The sequence below is a fragment of the Thamnophis sirtalis genome, unplaced genomic scaffold (genome assembly GCF_051295495.1).
Source record: "Thamnophis sirtalis isolate CommonGarterSnake01/CBP01778 unplaced genomic scaffold, rThaSir2_p1.2 scaffold_4, whole genome shotgun sequence".
Classification (NCBI taxonomy): Eukaryota; Metazoa; Chordata; class Lepidosauria; order Squamata; family Natricidae; genus Thamnophis; species Thamnophis sirtalis.
Genome location: NW_028261384.1, coordinates 101,784,385 through 101,805,249, shown reverse-complemented (window position 1 = coordinate 101,805,249; position 20,865 = coordinate 101,784,385). Strand labels below are relative to the sequence as shown.

Sequence of the window (20,865 nt, the reverse complement as noted above, 5' to 3'; positions counted from 1 at the left end):
ACCTATCTTGGCAAACCAGGAGGCATGTGGAGCGTAATTAAAGTGGGATACAATATTCAGACTGCGACCGCTCAGATGGGGAGAGAAAAAAACTGTTTCTGTTGGTCATCAGGTACAGCTATGTTTGAACTTTCCAGAGTTTATTGTGACAAATATTTGTAATTTCTGAACAGGAGACAAATGAATCTACACAACAAAGCACCACTCTTGGGGAAACCAATTATATTAATTCCAATTAGAAAAACAGGTTTCTATGCTTCCTTTTGTTCTTCCTCAGTCACAAATTAGGAAGTGCTTTATAGTCACATTCACCTCACCCTCCTAATATTCTACACATTTCCCAGTATATAAACAACATTTTTTTTAAAAAACAAGAAAGCAAAAACTCAGCTAAAGGCAGGATGATAATATCCTGATGGTGGTGACTTGGAATGTTTGGCAACATTGGTGAACTATTTGAAGCTCAATAACTTTTTGTCTATTTTAAAAGCAAATTACAGTGCTTAGGTTGAACCTGCTTAGTCCTTTAGTGGGAAATCACCAGGTCTAGACTATTGGGAAGTCAAAAGACACGGAAGGCAGCAATTGCAAGAAATCTCCATAACTATATCCACAAAGCTATAAGGAGTTAGACTTAACCCAGAGAATTTCATCTTTTATTTCTTTTCTGACTGCCCCTCCCACCCAAAAAAGCTGCAGGTAATCATGCTGTCTCTGCTCAATTGTTTGCTGCTGAAATAAGTGGTATAATTTTGGGATGCAAATAAGATTTCAGGAGTGGACAGAGAGGGGCAGTAGCTGCTATGGAGTTAAACTACAGAATATCACCACCTGCTGGCATATTGAAAAACCACACAAAACCTTCAATGATATTTTACAGTGTGTTTATTTTTTTATACAATAGTAGAAAGTTGGTTGCTGGGTTCATTTATTTATTCACCACATTTATCAAACATGGGCAGACCCAACCTCAGAATTCTAAGCAATCACTGTTTTTGTAAGGATAGAAATTAGCCCTGATGGGCTCTTTATTAACTGCTGGGCAAGTTTTTTGGCTTTCCGAAGCACTACAGAGGAAGAGGAGCCATAAATCCTGTGTTTATGTTGCAATGGATTTAGGGAAATTTCCAAAGTCCTCTTGACACCTTCATTTTACTATCTTGATTTTAGCCTAGCTTAAGTAAGTCAGAGAAATACTGATTTCCTGGCAACTTAAACTAGAACATTTGTAAATTTATTTGTTAAATTTATTCGCAGCCTATCTCACTGTGGGACTACTCCACGTTCTCCATACCATTTGTGTTAGGAACCTGTCATTTTTCCTCTTTCATTCTGCCTCATTCATTGCAAAGGTTCAGTGTAGTTCTCTGGGAAAAATCCCTCTGCATCACTTGTCACACCCTCACACCAGCCGTTTGAGTATTTCCTTGTCACATAAATAATGGCCCCTTCTGTAAATGAGAGTTCATCCTCCTTCTTCTGAACATAAGGGTAAAGAGTCACAACTGAAAACAAGAGTAGGAGAAATAGAGTCAGAATCAATGGAACAAATAAAAGGTCAACTAGTTACATCCTTAGATAATCTAGGGATGCTAAAGAGATAGTATGCACAATGAGAGGGAATACAATCAATCAAGTTTACACCTTTTGCTACTCATTGCTGTAGGCAAATTCACGGAGGCAAAAGGGATAGAAGTTCATGGATTGGCTGCTATTGAAAAAGACTGGATGGAAATGATTGTTTATGCTAATTAAGATGGAAGACAATCCTACCTATCTCTTCCCCAAGATTTACTATAGCTAATAAAGAGTTTTGGAAAAAGTATCACTTCAGTCTCAGCTGAGCCGAAAAGTTCTTTTTTAATGTGTGGATTTGACTTAGTCCTGTGTATAATGAACCATTATGAACTATTACTGGCTAGGTACAGTACAAGGCAACAAGAATGCCTCCTAATGTTTTTGGTGCCTTGGCATTTCAACATCTAGGGTAGGAGACAAAAATCATGCAGAGTTGAGACAGTTTTCAGCAATTCTCATACATTTACTAAGGTACCTTTCTCCAGATAGGTGTCTGGGGCCCACGACAATTTCTCTGGGGGAGGTGGAGGTGGCAGAAGAGGAGGCTTCAGGTGACCATAGTTGGAATTGTCCAGGGATGGTGGTAGAGGAAAAGTTGGAAAATCAAGATCTGCAAACAAATATGGTGCCTGCTTCACAAATAAGCGAGTCAACCGTCTCATCTGCTTGGTGTTCTGTAATTGAGCCCTAATACTAAGTAATGGTTTGCTAAATAAGACCTAATTGATTGGGTCACATAAGTCAATCAAACAAATCACTTCTAGCATGGTGTAATTTATGAACTCAGGCATTATATACTAAGCCATTCCATTCCCAAGATCACTGGATACTGTTCCCATGTTTCCTACCTGACATTTATTAATGGGTCATATATGCCAACTCATTAAGGGCTTGAGGCATTTATTTTCCTAGCGCTTTAACAAGCTTTTTACCTGTCTCAGGGTAAGGCAGAGGAAGAACATCTTCCGCTTGAACAGGAGGAGGAGGTGGCAAAAAATCTGTTTGAGAGGGGAGAAGAAAATCATCTGCTTCCAGTGGTGGTGGTGGTGGTGGTGGTGGATCAGGTTCAGAAGGCCCTTTCATACTTGTGCTGTTCAAAACTTCTTTGACGTTACTATGACATATGTAAACAAGGACAGGTTACAAAGGAACATTTGTTGAAAAGGCAGTGGAAAAGGAAGGAAAGTAGCCATGCCCCTTGTGTTAAAATAATAATAGACTTGTAATCCTGGAATGGGATAGCTTCAGTTCCCGCAATCCATCATCACTGGCTTGCTATCTGATGAGAACTGGAACCCAACAACATCTAGAGGGACATATTTTGTCCATCTTTGTACATAGAAAAACACCATACAGGAAACAGTCTAAGCTAGCACATTATCTGATATTCTTGCTTGGTGATACTGTTTTTTTCTTCAGGATATTTGTTACATAAAAGGAAGCATTTAAGGACAATGTGTGCAATCAAAGTAAATAGATTTGTCTATCCTTAATAAAGGAAGAGTTAATAGTTTCTGTAGAGCACCTCTAAATTGTAATAAAGGTACAGTTTAAAGTGCTATGCAATAACTGTTATCTAGCACCATAATAGGGATTTTGGGAAGAAATCCAAAATAATGAAATGACAATGAGTGTTGTCTGTGGTACAAAACCTATCACATACTTTAGAACAATTCTTTGTAATTTTAGTGTGAAATAAAAGATGTTTGATACTACAATTTGACGTTGTACTACACGTTCCTGGATTATGAAATCTTGCTTTTCAGTTATGTTTAATCACTTGTAATAGTAATTACTTTCCCCACGAAGTTATTCTTTACACCTCTACACTGTGCTGGGAAGAAAGGGGAGGTGGGGTAGGAGACCTAAAGGTACCTTATTGACGACAAAGATGAAGCTGTTGAGAGTTGGCCTTCGGGGATGAGTGGTGGCGGAATTGCTTCTAGGACCTTCTGGTTCCTTCTAAAATTAAAAAAAAAAGTCATATCTGGATTTCCCACACCTGCATCAATACAATTTTCCTTTAAATTGTTTCAATTCCTACTCTCAAAATGACACTATAGAGCACTGCACAGCAGAACCAGACATAAGAACAAATAATTCCCTCAACACTGTCAAACTATTTACTAAGTCTGCATTACTATTACTATTAATCCTTTCATCGCTCCTATCACCAATCTCCTCCCACTTATGACTGTATGACTGTACCTTTGTTGCAGGTATCCTTACGATTTATATTGATTGTTTCCTAGTATGATTTGATTCCTTATTTGTACCCTATGACAATCATTAACTGTTGTACCTTATGATTTGTGATGAGTGTAACTTTTCTTTTATGTACACTGAGAGCATATGAACTAAAGACAAATTCCTTGTGTGTCCAATCACACTTGGCTATTCCATTCCATTCCTCTCCTTTAAGAATTGCTTCTCAGATATGAGAATTTTTATTTTTAAAATAAGCTTTAAAGATTATTCCTATATTAACACCCTAATTATCACATCCCAGCCTCCAAAAACATGTTCTGTTTATTTCTAACATCATCATCACATCCCATGTGGGAAGCATCTCTTCCCTTAAAATCCTCATTTGCAAACAAACAAACAAAAACCACCACCTTGTCTGCCTGAACCCATAGACTTGAGAAATTCTTGTATTTTGACTGAGTGGTTTATGTAACAGAAACAGATGAATCATTTAATGCCCACAGCCAACCACATCAATTCATTCCATGATCAGAATGAACAGTGAAGACTCGGGTGATGTCCTATAGATCTTTTTTTTTTTTAAATTAAATCTGTTTTCACAGGCAAGAGCCCATCATTCCACACACAATTGGTGTTTCCGTGGAAGTTTTAATTCTGTACAAATAAATGGTCCTTTGAGTAAATAATAGAAGAATATTATACCTATCCATTCCAATGCCTAAGATTCTAACTACTAAGAGAGGATCTGAGAAGAGATAACATCACTATTTCTAACTATCACTTTGGATAAGCAACATCTTAAAGAATGTTATTCTACTTCTGAATAAAGCCATTTTTATGCAAGGCATCATTTGTCTGTGGATGCCTATTAAACATAATTTAAATTATTTTTGTAAATAGTATGTAATTATTTGTCAAACTAATTTAAGTGATTAAACTAATTATTTGTCAAACTAATTTAAGTGATTAATCTGTGATATATATATCACAGAATAATACCCAACTATACCCACAGTATAGTTGTTCATTGTGCTGATAAGACATACGTTTACATTATATTTCTACGTGTTCTCATTTATGCACTATTTGGAAGGAATGATTAAAGAGCAGAATGGCTACCCATCGTAAAGAAGGATGTCAAGATGTTTATATGCTACAAATATCTTCAGGCAAGGGTTGCCTAATGGCGGATGGAGCAGCGGGATACAAGTCCCGCCCCTTGTGATCCACATGTTGAAAAGGGGCAGGACTTGCATCATTTTGCTGAGCTTCACCTCTCCTTGCAGATGTTGCTGGAATCTACTGCAGGGCTGCTTACTTCAAAGTTCCCTGATTGCTTTGCCTTTAAAACAGATACAATATTTTTTTTTTTCAAATAAAAAAGGGTCAGATGCCTCCATTGCTGAGGTAGCTATTCTTGTCTTCTTTGTGTAGAGTTTATATTTGTTTTTATAATATCTTTTAAACATTTTTATATTTGTTGTTTTATCCACTTGCTGTACACTGCCCAGAACTGCTTTTGATGAGATGGGCTGCTATACAAATTTGATCAATAAATAAAATAAATTGTCAACAATAAAATATCATTGATTAGATGATTATCCTGCATAAGTAGTATAGATGGCCATAGCAGCCTTAACTCAGTGGGGGTTTATTTGTTTGCTCCTGCTATTAGCTGATCCATTCTCACCCAAGGGTTCCAGGTGACGGCCCAGCCGAAGACTTGATTGATCGCCTTGATAGAGTCCCTGTTTTGGCTAGCTGTGTGCTTTGATCCTAAAAGAGAGAGATTACAAGTACAAGATGAAAAATCTGCAAGAACAATTTGGTGTAGTACATAGAAATCTTCCAAAGCAATGGCTATTTTATCACTTGGATTCTGTTCTTTTTTTCTTTTGCCAGTAGCTTGTCATGGTATCCTGAATTTCACACTAAAAGATGTATCCAAGCACTTTACATAGCGATGAGCCCCTGCTGCTCCAAAAAGAGAGACAGTCTAAAGCAGGGGTGTTAAACTTGCATTGTCATTGCCTTGTTGTGTGATGTATGATGACTTTTCCCCCATTCGCTAAACTGGGCATGGGTGTGGGCCCACAGGCTGTGAGTTTGACACTCCTGGTTTAAAGCAAGCAGATGATGGGCTTCTTTGTGGCAAATATTAAATTTTCAGAATTGCTAGACAGAGATAGTTATATTACTGAACCACCAGGAAGCAACTAGAAAGCTGCAGAGCTTCTGCAAGGAAGTGTTAAAAGCCAGGAGACATTTGGCACTATTGAGATGAGATTCTTATGAAAGAGAAAATCCTCCAACCGTTTCTTGAATTCCATCATAGTGCCAAGATAAGGACCTGGGAAGCATTTTTTCATTAATCAATATCTATCTATCTATCTGTCTGTCTGTCTGTCTGTCTGTCTGTCTGTCTGTCTGTCTGTCTGTCTATCTATCTATCATCTATCATCTATCTATCTATCATCTATCTATCATCTCTCTCTCTCTCTCTCTCCCTCCATCCATCCATCCATCCATCCATCCATCCATCCATCCATCCATCCATCCATCTATCTATCTATCTATCTATCTATCTATCTATCTATCATAGACACACTGGGCATTTGTTGGCAAGATTGTGTTTCCAATCTGGATGCCTTGGATCACACAAAGTCTTATCAGCATTGAGTCCTTATTATCAGAGCCCAGATGTAGTTAGTTGGACTCATCATTAGTTGGACTCACCTTGCTCTATGGTGCACTATGGTATGGGAAGAGACTTCAAGGTCAGATGTGCAAGCCTTACAAAGATACTGTGAAGGAAACCCTACACCACTGTGGCATTCAGTCAAGGGAACTAGAAGCTGCAGCTGCTGAAAAAGCCACTAGAGAGCCCTGTGTTATGAAGCTCCCATTGGCTTTGAAGACAGGTGCCACCAAAGCTGATTGAAAACTGTGAATTGAGTCATAGAATAACAGCCATGGCTTTTATAACAATGGACTTCCTGTGCCCTTTTGTGCTAGAGTCTGCCCTTTCAGATTGGGACTGCAAACCATCTCCATCTCCACAGATACACCACAGGACAGTTCAAAGGACTACCTACATAACTCAAAATGAGAAGTGGTCAAATCAAATCAAAACTTTATTGCCAATGAACAACATGTGTACAATGAAATTGAATGAGCCTCCCTTGGTGCAGCCCCACCCCCCAAAAAACACAGAATACATCTCAATTTGAGAATTGGCATCTCAAAGTCATGCCTTTCTGGCTGCAGCACACACACACACCCTGCAATGTTTATGCAACTGATAAAATAAGTGCTGCATGAGCACCTCTACAAGGGGGTCCTTGGACCTGGAGGACAAAGTAGGACAAAGTATTTATTATCATTCACTGTCTCCTACTCTCTTCATTTACCATATCTCGTAAATAGAGTCACACAAAGCTTTGAAACAGTTAGGATCAAATCACCCTGTTGAAGTATATTTGCAACTCTAATCAATTTTGAAGTGACAAATCAAGTCAATTGGCTTCAGAGCACTTTGTAGACTTTTGATACACATTGTAGAAGTAATGACTTTTGTGCTTCTTCTGGGGTTATTACAGTCAATAGGTAATTTTGCAAGTTTACTTCCATATATTGAGGATGCTGGGAAGGACAGCTGAATGATGTGAAGCAGTCTTAGATACAGATAACCAGCAGCAAATACAATTTGTCACTTCATTAAACTCAGTGCTAGGATTTTTTTTTTCAGTGATAAGGCTAACATTGCTTTTGGTTTCATTTATTTTTTCAGTTCTCAAGTCCTAAGTCTGCTTTTTCTTGTATCCTGACCTTGACAACATAAGTCAACATTAAAATTCAGCTCTTAGCACTTAAAATATTGTCTCAAGACTGTTCAGATATTTATGTCACGTCTTAGATTTAACTTTTGAATGATTTACATATATACAATTCAAGAATGAGAGAACGGGTACCAAGCTAAGACTTAAAGGTACTGCTCTATATGTTATTTGTCTTAAAAACCAAAAAGTGGCAAGTCTACTGATACCATTTTTGTGTGTGCCAGCCTCTTTCTCCTTGGCTGCCTATCTCTGTGGCATTTTCTTTCAGCCTGCCCCTGCTGCCTCTGCCAACACAGAGCATTGCCAACAAGCCACACAACCAAGTCAAACACATGGCTCAGGGCTTATTCCTATGAGGGGCCAAGGTAGCCAGCTTACTGGCTACTATGCCATCTGTCTTGGCACTCCACAAAATCCAGTGAACAGAGGTTGCAAATCTATGCCAATCCACAAAGACCAGCCAGTGATCATATTTCAATGTTATCCAAACCTGGACTCCAGAAAATTAAAAAGGCTTTACTTTTTGAACATGCTTTAAGGTATTTTATTTAGTGGAACAGTTTCTGCATTAATTCAGTGCAACATAAGGCTTATCCAGGCTGCTGCTTCAGTGTTCTTTCCTCCCAACCTTGACTCAGCAGAAAATTGCGCTGACATCAATTGTGTTGTGGCAGGATGTTCTTTTTCGCAACAATATCTCTTTTAGGAATGTGTTTTTTCATGAGTACATCAATCTGTTTTGTAGTGCAGATCACTCAAGTGGCTGAAATTACTATGGGGCAGTGGGGGGCACAGGAAGCAGGTAGGTATTTTCTTTTGTCAGACCAAGTTACAATGGACACAAAGGGGGAGTTGTCTAATGACTGAATGAGAAGGACAGAAGCAGTCATTGGCGATATAATTCCCAGACTCATCACTAAGGTATTCCAGAGAGTACCTGTGGCAAGTTTTTTTCTGGGATAAGAAGGAATGCCTTCTACACTAGAAGTTCCCAAAATACTCTGGTTTGACTGAGAATAAGATGAAAACAACATTATGTGATTATGTCCGTTAAAAACTAGTTATCAAGAGGTCCTCTGATTGTAGTAACTGAGATGAGAGGATAACCCTTTAGTCCCTTTATGGGCAATTTGGATGAAGATATGTTTCTCATCAATATTATCTCTCAAAACAGTCTAAGTCAAATTGGTTTGCCTTGAACTGTTGAAAGAAATGTCCTTCTGGGTTTGGCTCCAAATGGGGAAAAAGACACTGGAGACATGGAGGCTGCTTGGAAAGATGGTTTATTGGTGGACAGGACCACATGGCTTGAGTCCTGAACAGAAAAGGTGATCACATGCTTCAATGTTGGTGGAGAAAAGAGAAGGGCCAACTGAGATGCTGAATCCCTGAGTCCCTCTGGCCTTTGATCTTGATCTTGTATTCTGATTGGTTGTCAGACTCCCATGGGGTCATGGAGGGGCAACTCTCTAGACTGCGTTTTGAATCCAGGTTTGATTGAGTTCTCAGATGCCATGTGGCGAGTTGGATAAAAGCCAGTATTATCATGCCTTAATCCCATCCCCCTGGAGCTGAAGGGGAGAACTCTTTATTATGTAAAGTGGACTAGCTTGGCCTTCTTAATGGCCCATTGACAAAGTGGGGATGGGCAGGAAGCTACAGGGAGCTATTCTGTCTTTTAAAACATGTTTCTTCCTTTTCACATCCAGAGAAATATTCTGCCTTTTCAATATTTCCTAGGATATTTCATTTTTCTGGGAGAGAGCTTGGTGATAATTTCATACAGAACTACAAATGCAAATAGTGTCATGCCTTATCTGAATCTTAAGTCTCCAATTCAAATTGAATTAGGCCTGCTGGTGAATGCCATTTTTTTATATATGTCAGAAATAAAATAAATATTTCTGTCCTATATAAAAGTATAAAGTGATTTGCTAAAATGAAGTCCTGTGCTTTTCTGAAATTGGCTCCAGTTAATGTAAATACATCATCAATGGTTAGCTACATGAATATGGCAAAGGGGAATGTAGCTTGCAAGCTAACCACAGCAGATAAAACTGGCTTCTCTGTCTCAGGTGCATTTTTCTTCATGCTAAGTTAAAGTCCTTGCCCTTTCTTTAAGATTTCATTAGTCTACCTACCCATAGAAGTTGCCATTATCTGCTGAGCCACTCACTTGATTGCACCTGTTTTAATAGTTCTTTCTTTCTTTCCAACTTAGCGATATGCAATTGCTAAGTTAGCAGCTTTCTTTCCATATAGATGATTTTCTTGTCTTTCTCCAGCTGCTCTGCTGGCTGCATTGAAGCATTGCTTATCATCAGGGCAAGCTAAAAGGCCACAAACTCTTTGAGTGGAAGCAGAGTTTCAAATGACGACAATGCTACTGGGAAATGAGACAGAAGCGTGGTGAGAAAGAGGTTGTGCTCTGCTTCCTCTCTGTTCAAAATGTCTATGTCTCATCAGTTTCAGGCACATGTGGTTTCCAGTTCAGTCTCAATGCCTAACCCCAGTTACCAACACAGCCCCACTTTTTTTCTTCAAAGTAGTTTGCAAAATGGGGAGGAAGAAAGGACATCTTATTTTGCAACTTGGATATCTACTCGGGCCACCATATTTGGGAGTCCTATGATCCTGATTTAGAACTGTATTCCAACTTGTGGGGAGGAAAAAGGAGAAGAAATGTTTGAAATATGTAGAATATATGTGGAGGATTAATAGGTTATGAGGGGTTAATCATAGTCTTTAAAATTTCATGACTAAAATCAGTTCCTTGCTCCTTACTTTAAGAAAGCATTACTTACTGATAATCCTATATGGAAATCTTAAACAATAAACTTTTATGATGATGAAACTTTTAAAAACTTCTTCCATATCAAGATTATCCAACAAATTCCACAAGCATGATTATGATTATTATTTGTAAACTTCCCTGAGTCATATATTTTTGATAGGCAACATAGAAATTTGATGGGGGGGGGGAGAAAGGGAGGGAGGGAGAGGAGAGATAATGGATAATCGATGGAGCGAGAGTAGATCTTCTCTATTATTTTTTACCTTCGGAAAATTATCTAGAGAGGAATGGCTTCCTGAGGGTACAATCACTCTCTACAAAGGAGAATGTATCTAGTACAAACAGTGTTTGTAATTTTTGATGGAAGAGGCAGCATGATGCCTATGGACACCAATGCACCTGCAGATACGCTCCTGGATGCCTAGTAAGTTTTTTCCTCTCATGATTTAAATTTATATAAACCTAACATTTTAGCTTCCAAAAATGCTTTTGGGCTTCCTAAGAGCTCCAAAAGCATTCTTCAAAAATAAACTGATGTCTGGCTACAGCTATGTGGTATGTTTGGAAGTGTGTCCATCTGCCAGAGTAAAAGACAAACTAGAATGGTAGAGATTCTTTGGTAGGGGAATTGTTGAGGGATTACTTCATTCAGTTGTCCGTGCTTATAAGAGCAGCCATTTTGGAAAAGGGATGTCTACCAATAGTAGCCATTTTGTGCCAGCATCCATGACATGGATTCAAACTTTGCTTGTACTGAGTGTCTCAATAAGTTGCCTAGTCCTGTTCTAAATTTTTATGCTTTTTCTTATTACGCCTAACTTTTTTTTTTCTTTTGTGTTGAAGGAGGAAGAGAGTAATGGCTTAGTAGCACATACGTTTTTCCACAGAGGAAGTGCTTGGAGACATACTGTCTCTTGTTGAATTTCTATGTCTATGTAAGTCATCAAATTCTTGGGTGGGGAAAGAATCTTCTTCTTTTCAAGAGCAAAGCTGAACCACATGGGTCAGCACACCCAAATCTATTAATAAAAAGACCTAGTTACATGCCTTATTTCTGATGATGCTTAGCAGATCTGATGCTAAATCAGGCATACATTTTCAAAGGCCTCTTCTGTGGACAACTGCCAAATTTATTTAATATTCTGAAAGCCACATATTTGTTGATGGTCATATATATGTTCCCTCCACAATTTCTTCTGAGAGGAAATCTCACTAAATTGGAGAAAGCAGATATGTCTTCTTTAGCTTGGGGAGTAGGTGGGGCAGTTTGCTTTTTCGTGGTCTAGAACTATTCTTCTTCCCATTTAAAGATTCAGAAAATAAACTTGACAGAAACCAATATTTTGCTATAATACAGTCCATAAAAGTTCTACAAAGCAAATTGAGGTTAGCACTGAATGTAACCTTAAGGGAAGGAGAGAATGTCCTTCCAGTGAATATGTAGAAAGAACTTAGAAAAATGTGTCAGGATACAGATCCTCCCAAAGAGGTACCAAAATTAGAAGGAAAGACTACAAGGAAAGACTTGTATACATAAGAACATGCTTTTTTCAAACTTGGAAACTTTAAGCTATGTGGACTTCAACTCCCAGAATTCCCCTGTCAGCATGGGGAACTAAAAAGCCCAATGAAAAGAATTCATATTAAAACATTATTGTGGTAGAAAAGAAGAGACAAATAACTGACATCTGTGGAATTAGTGTCTTCTTCAGTACAGATTTCCAGGGGTCTTTGATGTTATTATTTTACAGGTGCAATATCTCTGTTCAATTATCAGTCATGATTTTTCATGACTCAGCAGCCCAGGGTATGAGCACAACTTTCAAAACTGTTTGGCTATTATTCCCACAATCCTTTGCACTGGCTTCACTTACTAGGGTCAATAGGATGTCCCAAATCTGGGAGTCTTGTCTTTTTTAACAGAGGGGAAGACTAAAGCATCTCATTTTTTAATTGGAGAGTGTCCCTTTCTTACCTTGATCCCATGGCCAATGTCATCCAGAGTATTGAAGTCCAGTGGTTTCCTGTAATAGGGCTGCAAAGGCTCAAGTTTCTTTGGGTAGATGATTTTCTGATAGGGAGGAAAGGTCTTGCAAACAGTAAGCATCCCAATTTCACGACGGGACACTTTCTCCTTATGCATTTCTATAACCTGCAACAGAAAGATATCATGAGAAAGGAGAGAACTTGTCTGGCAGGACATAATGGGAAGCATCAGCAGCTGATTTCCCAAGAGAGTTAACATGTAGCACTGGTCAACCGAGCTGGCCGAAATGTAACAGGAAGAACAAAGTTCACATCATTAGATCAGATGGAATTCATTGCTACAGAGGTGGTATTCAGCCAGTTCTGACAGGTTCTGGAGAACCGGTAGCGGAAATTTTGAGTAGTTCAGAGAACCGGCAAATAGGCTGGCCCTGCCCCTGCTGCCTCCCAGTCTCCCAGCTGATCTTTTTTGTTGCCCTGAACAGGAGAACGGAGCTGGAAAGCAGGTTTAGTGGGGTGGGGAGGGAATGGGGATGTTCCAGTAAGCTTCCCCCAGGAGTAGGGAGGGAATGGGGATTTTGCAGTATCCTTCTCCGGCCACAACCATAGAACGGTTGTAAAAAATTTTGAATCCCACTTCTGCAGTAAACACCAACATGTCAGCCTATCCCAAATAATTCTCAAATAATATTTTTATGGGAGGAAAAAAGGGCAGAGCCTATCGCGGAAAGGTTATAACTGGAGGATGACCTTGTTTGATTTACTGTGAAATTCCATGAACAAAGCAAAATTACTTCAAGAGCAGCAGCCAGAGAATGGATTCTCGAATTTTATTGTTTCCCTCCCATTCCTTATTCCTTTTCTACTGTTAGACCAGACTTTCCATCCTGATCAATTCCAGTTGTAATAAAAGCTATAACTCTCAGAAGACCAGTCTGCCTAGGAACTCTGGGGATTGAGCCCCATCATATCTGGAAAGTTTGAGAAGACTTCACTGCATGCTGCATCCATTGTTTTGTTTAAAATTCAATGGAGCATGTAGAAATTATTAGTATAATAATATTAAAAATTATAAGCAATGTTGAGAGCCAGTTTGGTGTAATAGGAGTTTTAGCCCCAACCTGGACACCAGCTGGGTAATCTTGAGCTAGTCACTATTTCTCAGCCTTTGGAAGAAAGTAATGCAAATCACTTCCAAAGTATTGTCAACAAAACGTGTTGGAAATTATTCAAAAAGATAGAAAGAGATCCATTAATAATCTGATGAATGTTCAATCATTTTCAGAGCAAAACTGGACTTAGCTTTGGGAGCAAGTCAAACAAATAAAGCATGCAGAGCCAGCACAAATATTATATTTGACTTAATTTACATTGATACAATGTAGTTCATATGATTACTTGCCCTGAATTTAATTATTCCCCCCCTTCCTTTCATAGTATATATTCCAATTCAGCAATTGAGGGTCACTGAGATCGCCACTCAATACTTAGGAGAAGCAGAGGTTGGCTATCTCAGTACTATTCAACCCTGATGGAACATATAGTACTTCAGCTTATAAAATAGGCTATACCAGAAGGAATATTGACCTGTTTTTCATCCAGCAAAATATTCCTTAAGCTCCTACGTAAGAATGTACATTTATCATCAGTTTGAGCTCATGAATGTGAGCTATTGCTTGTAAAAAAAATTAAATGAGAAAATTCTATTAATAACAAAACAGGATTATAGGACCTAGGACTGAAATCTGGCCATTATTTCTTAATTAGAGACTAAGTAATAATGAGATTGCATCAGTCTGCAAACCAAGGAAATTGGGAAGCAGTGAGAACATCCTAGGGGCTTACTTAAATATCTCTGAGGAAGGCAAAGAAAGCAGCTCTCTAGATAGAGCAGTAATAGCTAACCTTTTTTGTCCTTGTGTGTGCATGACAGAGCATGCGTGTGTGCCCACACCCATAGTGCAATGTGCACGCAACACACACACACCGGACTGACCCCTGCGCATGCGCATCCCCCCATGCCCCATTTTGGGCCTAGCAGGCCTCCCTGAAGCCTCCTGGAACCAAAAATGGGGTGCAAGAAGAACTCTGCACCCCCCCCGTGCTCCCCTCACAGCCCCCAGGTATGCGTGTGCCACCCTTTGCCCTCACACATGCGTGCGTGACTCCCTCATGTATGTGTGTGTGATTTACACATGCATAGCAGAGACCCCAAAATCAGCTGCCCAGTGGGAGGCACGCACGCATGTGCGGTGAAAGCTGAGCTAGGCAACGGCTTGCGTGCCCGGAGAGGGGGCTCCGCGTGCCACCTGTGGCATGTGTGCCATAGATTCGCCATCACAGAGATATGGTCTCGAGCATATTCTCACTTTGCAATAACTGCTATACCATTTGTTTGGTTAAGCATATTGTGTGAGCCTTACCCTTGTTATTTGTAACTAAAAGCTCATGGCGTGATGTGTTATGCAAAATGTGGTTCCGTGTAATATGTGAACTCAGCTACTTGTTGATTGTCAATGCAAACAATACTGTGAGGGATGGAACAAGTCTCATTTGGTAGAAAGAAACTTCTCTTTTCTGCTGTTTAAATTGATTTGAACCAGAGATGACTGGTCCATAGTTCCTCTCCTACCACCAGTTTCCCATCTCTCAGGGAGGGGGGAGGGGGGGAATACCTAAATTGTTCTATCATTACATACCACATCATTTGGCCAGCACAAATGATACTATTGTGTCTAGTTCTGCTTGAAAAACCATCTGAATTAGGAAGTGAACCTTCAGGTTGGAAAGCAAGGAAAGGATCCCAGGCTGGATTGAACCTCAACCTTGATTTTTTTTCAACATTTCATTTATTTTCTATCTGTTAAACTGAAAGAAAATATTTGTGGCTGCTAAATCATCATCTAAATGCACAATCCTCAGGTTCTGAGCATGATAATCTGGGAGAAACAATGTAAACCTAGAAGAGCCAAAAGCCACTGTCTTGCTTTATGAACACAAATTAATTCTAAAATCGGGGGAGGGGGGAGGTTTGTCCAAGAGAGACTTGCAGGCAAAAGAAAATTGTATCTGATTTATGCACAATTTTTAGAAAGCAAATTTTGGGAGCCAGCTTCAACAAACTCAAACTGCAGTTTGACCATTGAAGTTATTCTCTCCAAACAAACACACACACACACACACACACACTGCACATAACCCCCTTGGTTATATAAAAGTATAAAGCAAGTGAAATAGTACAGATGATTAATCCATTCCACTTATGCTTCCTGATCACATGTGTTCTATTTTATTTTGTTTTTGTTCTTAGGAAACAGGAAAACCATCAAGCAGGTCCCTAGTCCCGGTCCAGTAACAGGAAGAGGGATCTGATATCTGCTGGGAACAGGCATAGATACACTTTCAGTAAGAAGAGGAGAGAAAGGAATCCTTTGGTTCAAAAAATCCAGGGATGTGTCTGCTTTTTGAGCTTAGCAGTGACTCAGAGGGCAAGGAAATTTCCTGAAATAAATGGACAATGCAGCTTCTGTTCTCCATATATTCACCGACTTCAAATCTCTCCTGGTGTGGCAGTCACACCTCTTACAATTCCCCAGTCACCAAGCTTGTGACTGAAGGCATTGTAATCTGAGACATTTGGTGGGGCACTATGTAAGGGAAGATTTGTATTTAATTTAATCAATTTATTTGATGACTTTATTGATCTTCTTAGGCCAAAGCAAGTTTAGTTATAGATAATATAATTTTAAAAATAGATAAAACATAAATCCAATAGAAAGCAATCCAACAATAGGAAACAAACCACTTATATTGGGGAAATAACCATACAATTAAATGGCATGCAAACAAATATCTCGTCACAAGAGTCCATCACGACAGAAACCCAATATTTTTACTGTTGCCTTTGTTATATTTGTGTTTTATTTGTGCTGATAAATAAATAAAGGGAGACTAGTATAGATCTATTTCAAGCTATTTAGCTCTCATCAGCTAGCCATACCCTTACTGGGATTCGAACCTGTGCTGTATTGCATCTTAGGCAAAGATATAGATATATATATAGCCTGAATGTCCAATGGGTCCTCAAGTCACATGTAATGTAGATGACAGGTAATTGTAAGATTAATATATATATAATATTCAAGTGTAATTATGTAAGGATTTGAGTTGTTTCTTTTGCTAAGATAACTTTTATTTACTTTCTTGCAAGCGTACTAGGCTGATATGTGGATGGAAAAAATGAGAATTCTGAAAATACCAGATTGAAGATACCAGGTTGAACTTGGAAGATCCTGAAGTAGTGAACAGCTTGTCAAAGTCTCCAGTTATGGTATTTCCCAATAATGCCAAGATACTTACAAAAATAGAGATTTGAGATTTACCTTGGATGCTACAAGCTTGGATGTTACAAAACTAAGACTTTGGAAGCGGCTGCAGGAGGAATCAATAAGTGCGGACAAGACTTCTCATGCCAACCACAGAAGCTACCAACAAGGGAAATGACCAGAATTTCAAAAAACTGATCCAACCCCAAATGTATCTTCTACATAGTATCTTCATAGTGTCTGTTGAAGCAGGATTCTTGCTCACCTGTTCAATGGAACAAATGTTGGCTTCCACTTGTTGGAGATGAGTGGTCTGCAAATCAAATGCTTTGAGGATGTTTCTGGCTAGGTTATTGATTTGATAGGTCACGTTGGCTAATGACTGAACTGTGAAAGTCATGGTTTCCTCTAGGGCTTTTCTTTTATCTTGAGCCTATAAGTTAGAAAAGAATGTGAAGGGGATGAGAGACAATTATGCAAGATAGCAGAACAATAGAAACATATGAAACTGAATTCCTGCTGAATACTCCTCAAGTATGACAGGTATCAGGAAGGGAGGGCAGAACTTTAGCTGGATGGCCCAGTCTATAATTGATATTAAGCCATGAAAAACAAAAAGTTATGTCTCCAACATAACCCAGCCCAGTGATCTTAGATGGACAGGAGTAGGGTTCTTATAGCCCCAGGCTGCAGGTCCAATCAGTTATATTGGATAGAAAGTATGACAATTGTACTCTATTTGAAATCACAAAGCTGGAAGAGACTTTAAGCCAGGAGTCTCCAACCTTGGCAACTTTAAGGCTTGTGGACTTCAACTCCCAGAATTCTTCAGCCAGCCTTAAAGTCCACAAGCATTAAAGTTGCCAAGGTTGGAGACCTCTGCTTTAAACCATAATCATCATTATAAAGTGTTCTCATTGGTATAATACCATTCGTTATTTAATGACTCCCAGTCTTCAATCAACATGTATTCTCCTATCTGTCAAAACATTGTCATACTGCCTGGGAAAATAAAATAAGTGTTTGTTCTATTCTGTGTGATAACACTCCTAATTTGAAGAGAGCAATTATTTCCAACTACGAGTATAGAGTAGCTGGCTCACACAAACATTAACTTCTAAATTCTAACCTGACTTAATGAAATATAATGTCCATGGGACATGCTGTACCTGTTTTCTACATTTTTGTATTATTACAAATAAGGATTATTAGGGATTTGAATGATCATCGGGTTCCACAACCTGTCCAGTCTCCACACAGAGGTCAAATAGAGGGGGAGTGATGGATGATGCTGACTCCTTATCTTTCATACTTATCTATGATATTGAAATGGGCTATGAAAGGCTTGTGTCCTGACATCACGACACACAGTTCAATATTTTGGCATCATTGTGACTAACTATAGATGCAATAGAATGCAGTATAGTCTCAAATACATTCCACAAATATAGTATTGCACTGTATATATTGGAGGCCGAGAATCGGTTCACCCCTATCTGAGATGGTTGCCCTCTTCTACTGAGCATGTCGCTTTGGAAGGGACACATAAGGGAGTGATGAAGAAGGAAAGATCTAGCCAGCCAGATCAGCCAAATCAACCCTGGCAATCAATGTGGTGACGGATATTTCAGCTATTAATTACATATCATGGACAGGGCATGTTTTCTTTATATCATCATCTCCATCAGTTTTCAGACCTTCCCGTATTTCAATAAATCTGAAGGGAAGACATTAAGAGACAACTGCTCCAATGCAGGAAACTTGCAGTATCAATGTTACTATTACTGGTAAGAGGAAGACTTCTGTTCTTGAAAAATGCTTGGGAAATTTCTCTTCCCCTCCTGCTCTCATATACAATTTCATTAGCTACAGATACGTAGAGAATGTCAAAAGATCGTTTATGTTCAGCAATACTTTATGGATTTATAAACCTTAGAAAATTCCCTTTTATCAGGCCTTGAGCAAACTATTTCAACATTATCTATAACATCTTTCTCCAACCTGTCATCCATTAGCTTGGGGCAGACATCCAGGAATCAAAATCTTTTAATTCTGAGAGTTATGGCAATAATACAGTGATATTAGGGAAAGAAGCAATACCAAAAATTTTATCTAGTTTTGGGATGGTATTGGAAAAAGCAAAATAGACACACAAAAATGCTCATTTCAATCTTTATTTTTTATTTTTTTATTTTAAATAAAATGTTGCATTGCTTAAATTTGTGATTTGTCACCAAACTTGGCAGTGCATCTTTGAGTCATTATTCTGGAAACTATATCAGCCACAGAAAGACGGAGGTAAAAACTACAATTTTTCTACCCTTGCTTTAGGTGTTTTCAGTTCCTTGTTCATTGCCACCAGTCTCCCCAATTTATATTAGCTATAGAGAACACTGAAAGTCTCAGCTCCACATTGACCACTTCCCATATAGATTCATGATGTTCTTCAGAATACAGGTGCTATCTTGCTCATTTCCCCCTGCACGCATCTTCAGCTGCCTGAGAACTTAGCCCAGATATAGTGTTGCCCCAGCCAAGGTACTCTAGAGTTTCTCTCTATGCCAGCTCAAGATAGTCTGTCCTTGGCTTCTCTCCCACTGTAACTCACCTGCTCATAGTTGCTGTCACAAAAATCTGCCACTTTGAGAAGGTTGCTATAGTTCTCTCGTAGAACATCTCTGGCAGATGGTAAGGTGTCCTGGATCAGCTGCTGAAACTCAGACATGTTGCCACTTAGCTGTACTGGATTCACCACTTCCTTCTTATAGCAGACAGTTTCAGCTGAGAAGTTTCAAACAGTCTGGCTGGAAACTATTTTACACTTGATTTGGCTTCAGTGACAATGCTGATCCCTCCCCTTTTGCTCACCAAGAGAATATCCTGCTGATATCTGGAAATTTATTGTAAAAGGTGCCAAAAAAAATAATAAATACCAACGGTGCCACTTATCCATCTCTGAATTATAACTCCTTTCTTCTTGAGATTTTGAAAATCTATTCACTTACTGAGTAGAAAAGTGATGATAATAAACTGAGGAAATGTTGGGAGGGCAGAATTGTTAAGAGAGGAAACCAGTATTTTTAGAGCAAGGTTTATTTTACTGATTTCTCTTACAACAGCTCCTGAAAGGTCAACTCTGTCCATATTATTTACTATATTTCAAATTACCTGGGGAATACCACTGAACCCAAGCTGAAAAAAACTCAGAAAGTCCATTGTTGGTTTATTTATAATTGAAAGTTGCTGGTAGTTCGTAGCAAGTTTTACCTCTTTGTCTCTTTCCCCCATGACCTGGATCTAGATCACTCTTTTGGACATTCTTTAGTTTTCCCATACTTTTAAGCACTGTAGTTTCTTTCAGTGGCTCCATCTAATACAGGTAGTCCTCGACTTACAACAGTCCATTTAGTGACCGTTCAAAATTACAACAACACTAAAAATTGACATGTCCATTTTTCACACTTATGACATTGTAGCATTTCCATGGTCATGTGATCAAAATTCAGAGGTTCAACAACTGACTCATATTTATGACAGGTGCAGTATCCGGGGATCATGTGATCACCTTTTGTGACCTTCTAACAAGCAAAGATTCATTTAACAACCTTGTTACTAAATTAACAACTGAAGTAATAAATGTGGCAAGTAAGTACATGAAATGGAGCAAAATTCACTTAACAAATATCTCACTTAGCAACAATTTTGAGTTCAATTGGGTTGTAAGTCAAGGACTATCTGTATAAACATCTGTTTTTGGTCTTTAGAACCATGCAATGCGAGACTACATTTTACCTTTTCTTATATCCTCTTTCTTAGTTTCGTCTTCCTTGGGTAAGTTAGGCAACCTCACAGTTATTTCAGGCCATGTCATCTACACCCTTATTCTCTTCAGTTTAAAAAGCTTTTGGGGATGTGGTCATCAAAATGTGAAATGAGTAACATAACATGTTTAATATATTTTTAAAAGGTTTAAAAATATATCAGTCCAGATATAATGAAAAAAAGGAACCATGGCTGAGTGAAGCTGTAAAATATGATCCTTGGCAAGAATCATATTTTATATTTACATATTGTTTTATGGATTTTTATCTAATTAAATTTCTCCTTTAGCAATTTTAGTAGAGGGCAGAACGAC

At 38.7% G+C, this 20,865-nt stretch overlaps 1 protein-coding gene across 2 annotated transcripts; it reads right to left on the bottom strand.

Moving 5' to 3' along the window:
- Window positions 1-867: 867 nt before the first annotated feature.
- ABI3 (ABI family member 3) lies at window positions 868-19,695 on the bottom strand. 2 transcript variants are annotated; one of them, XM_087713604.1, is made up of 8 exons: window positions 19,339-19,695; window positions 16,996-17,163; window positions 12,395-12,571; window positions 5,477-5,562; window positions 3,454-3,540; window positions 2,511-2,692; window positions 2,054-2,188; window positions 868-1,505 (listed from the first exon to the last, which is right to left on the bottom strand). In XM_087713604.1, exons 1-8 carry the CDS (start codon window positions 19,453-19,455, stop codon window positions 1,342-1,344), a joined length of 1,116 nt encoding a protein of 371 aa, XP_087569730.1. In that variant the 5' UTR covers window positions 19,456-19,695; the 3' UTR covers window positions 868-1,341. The 2 variants fall into 2 exon arrangements, with proteins under 2 accessions (XP_087569730.1, XP_087569731.1); XM_087713605.1 differs by lacking the exon at window positions 2,054-2,188.
- Between the last annotated feature and the right edge of the window lie 1,170 nt (window positions 19,696-20,865).

Coding starts and splice junctions, on each gene's coding strand:
- ABI3 (XM_087713604.1), bottom strand. CDS start 19,455: ATGTCTGAGTTTCAGCAGCTGATCCAGGACACCTTACCATCTGCCAGA. Junction 2,189..2,510: donor TCTGCCTTACCCTGAGACAG/GTAAAAAGCTTG, acceptor ATTTGTTTGCAG/ATCTTGATTTTCCAACTTTT. Junction 1,506..2,053: donor AGACACCTATCTGGAGAAAG/GTACCTTAGTAA, acceptor TCTTGTTTTCAG/TTGTGACTCTTTACCCTTAT.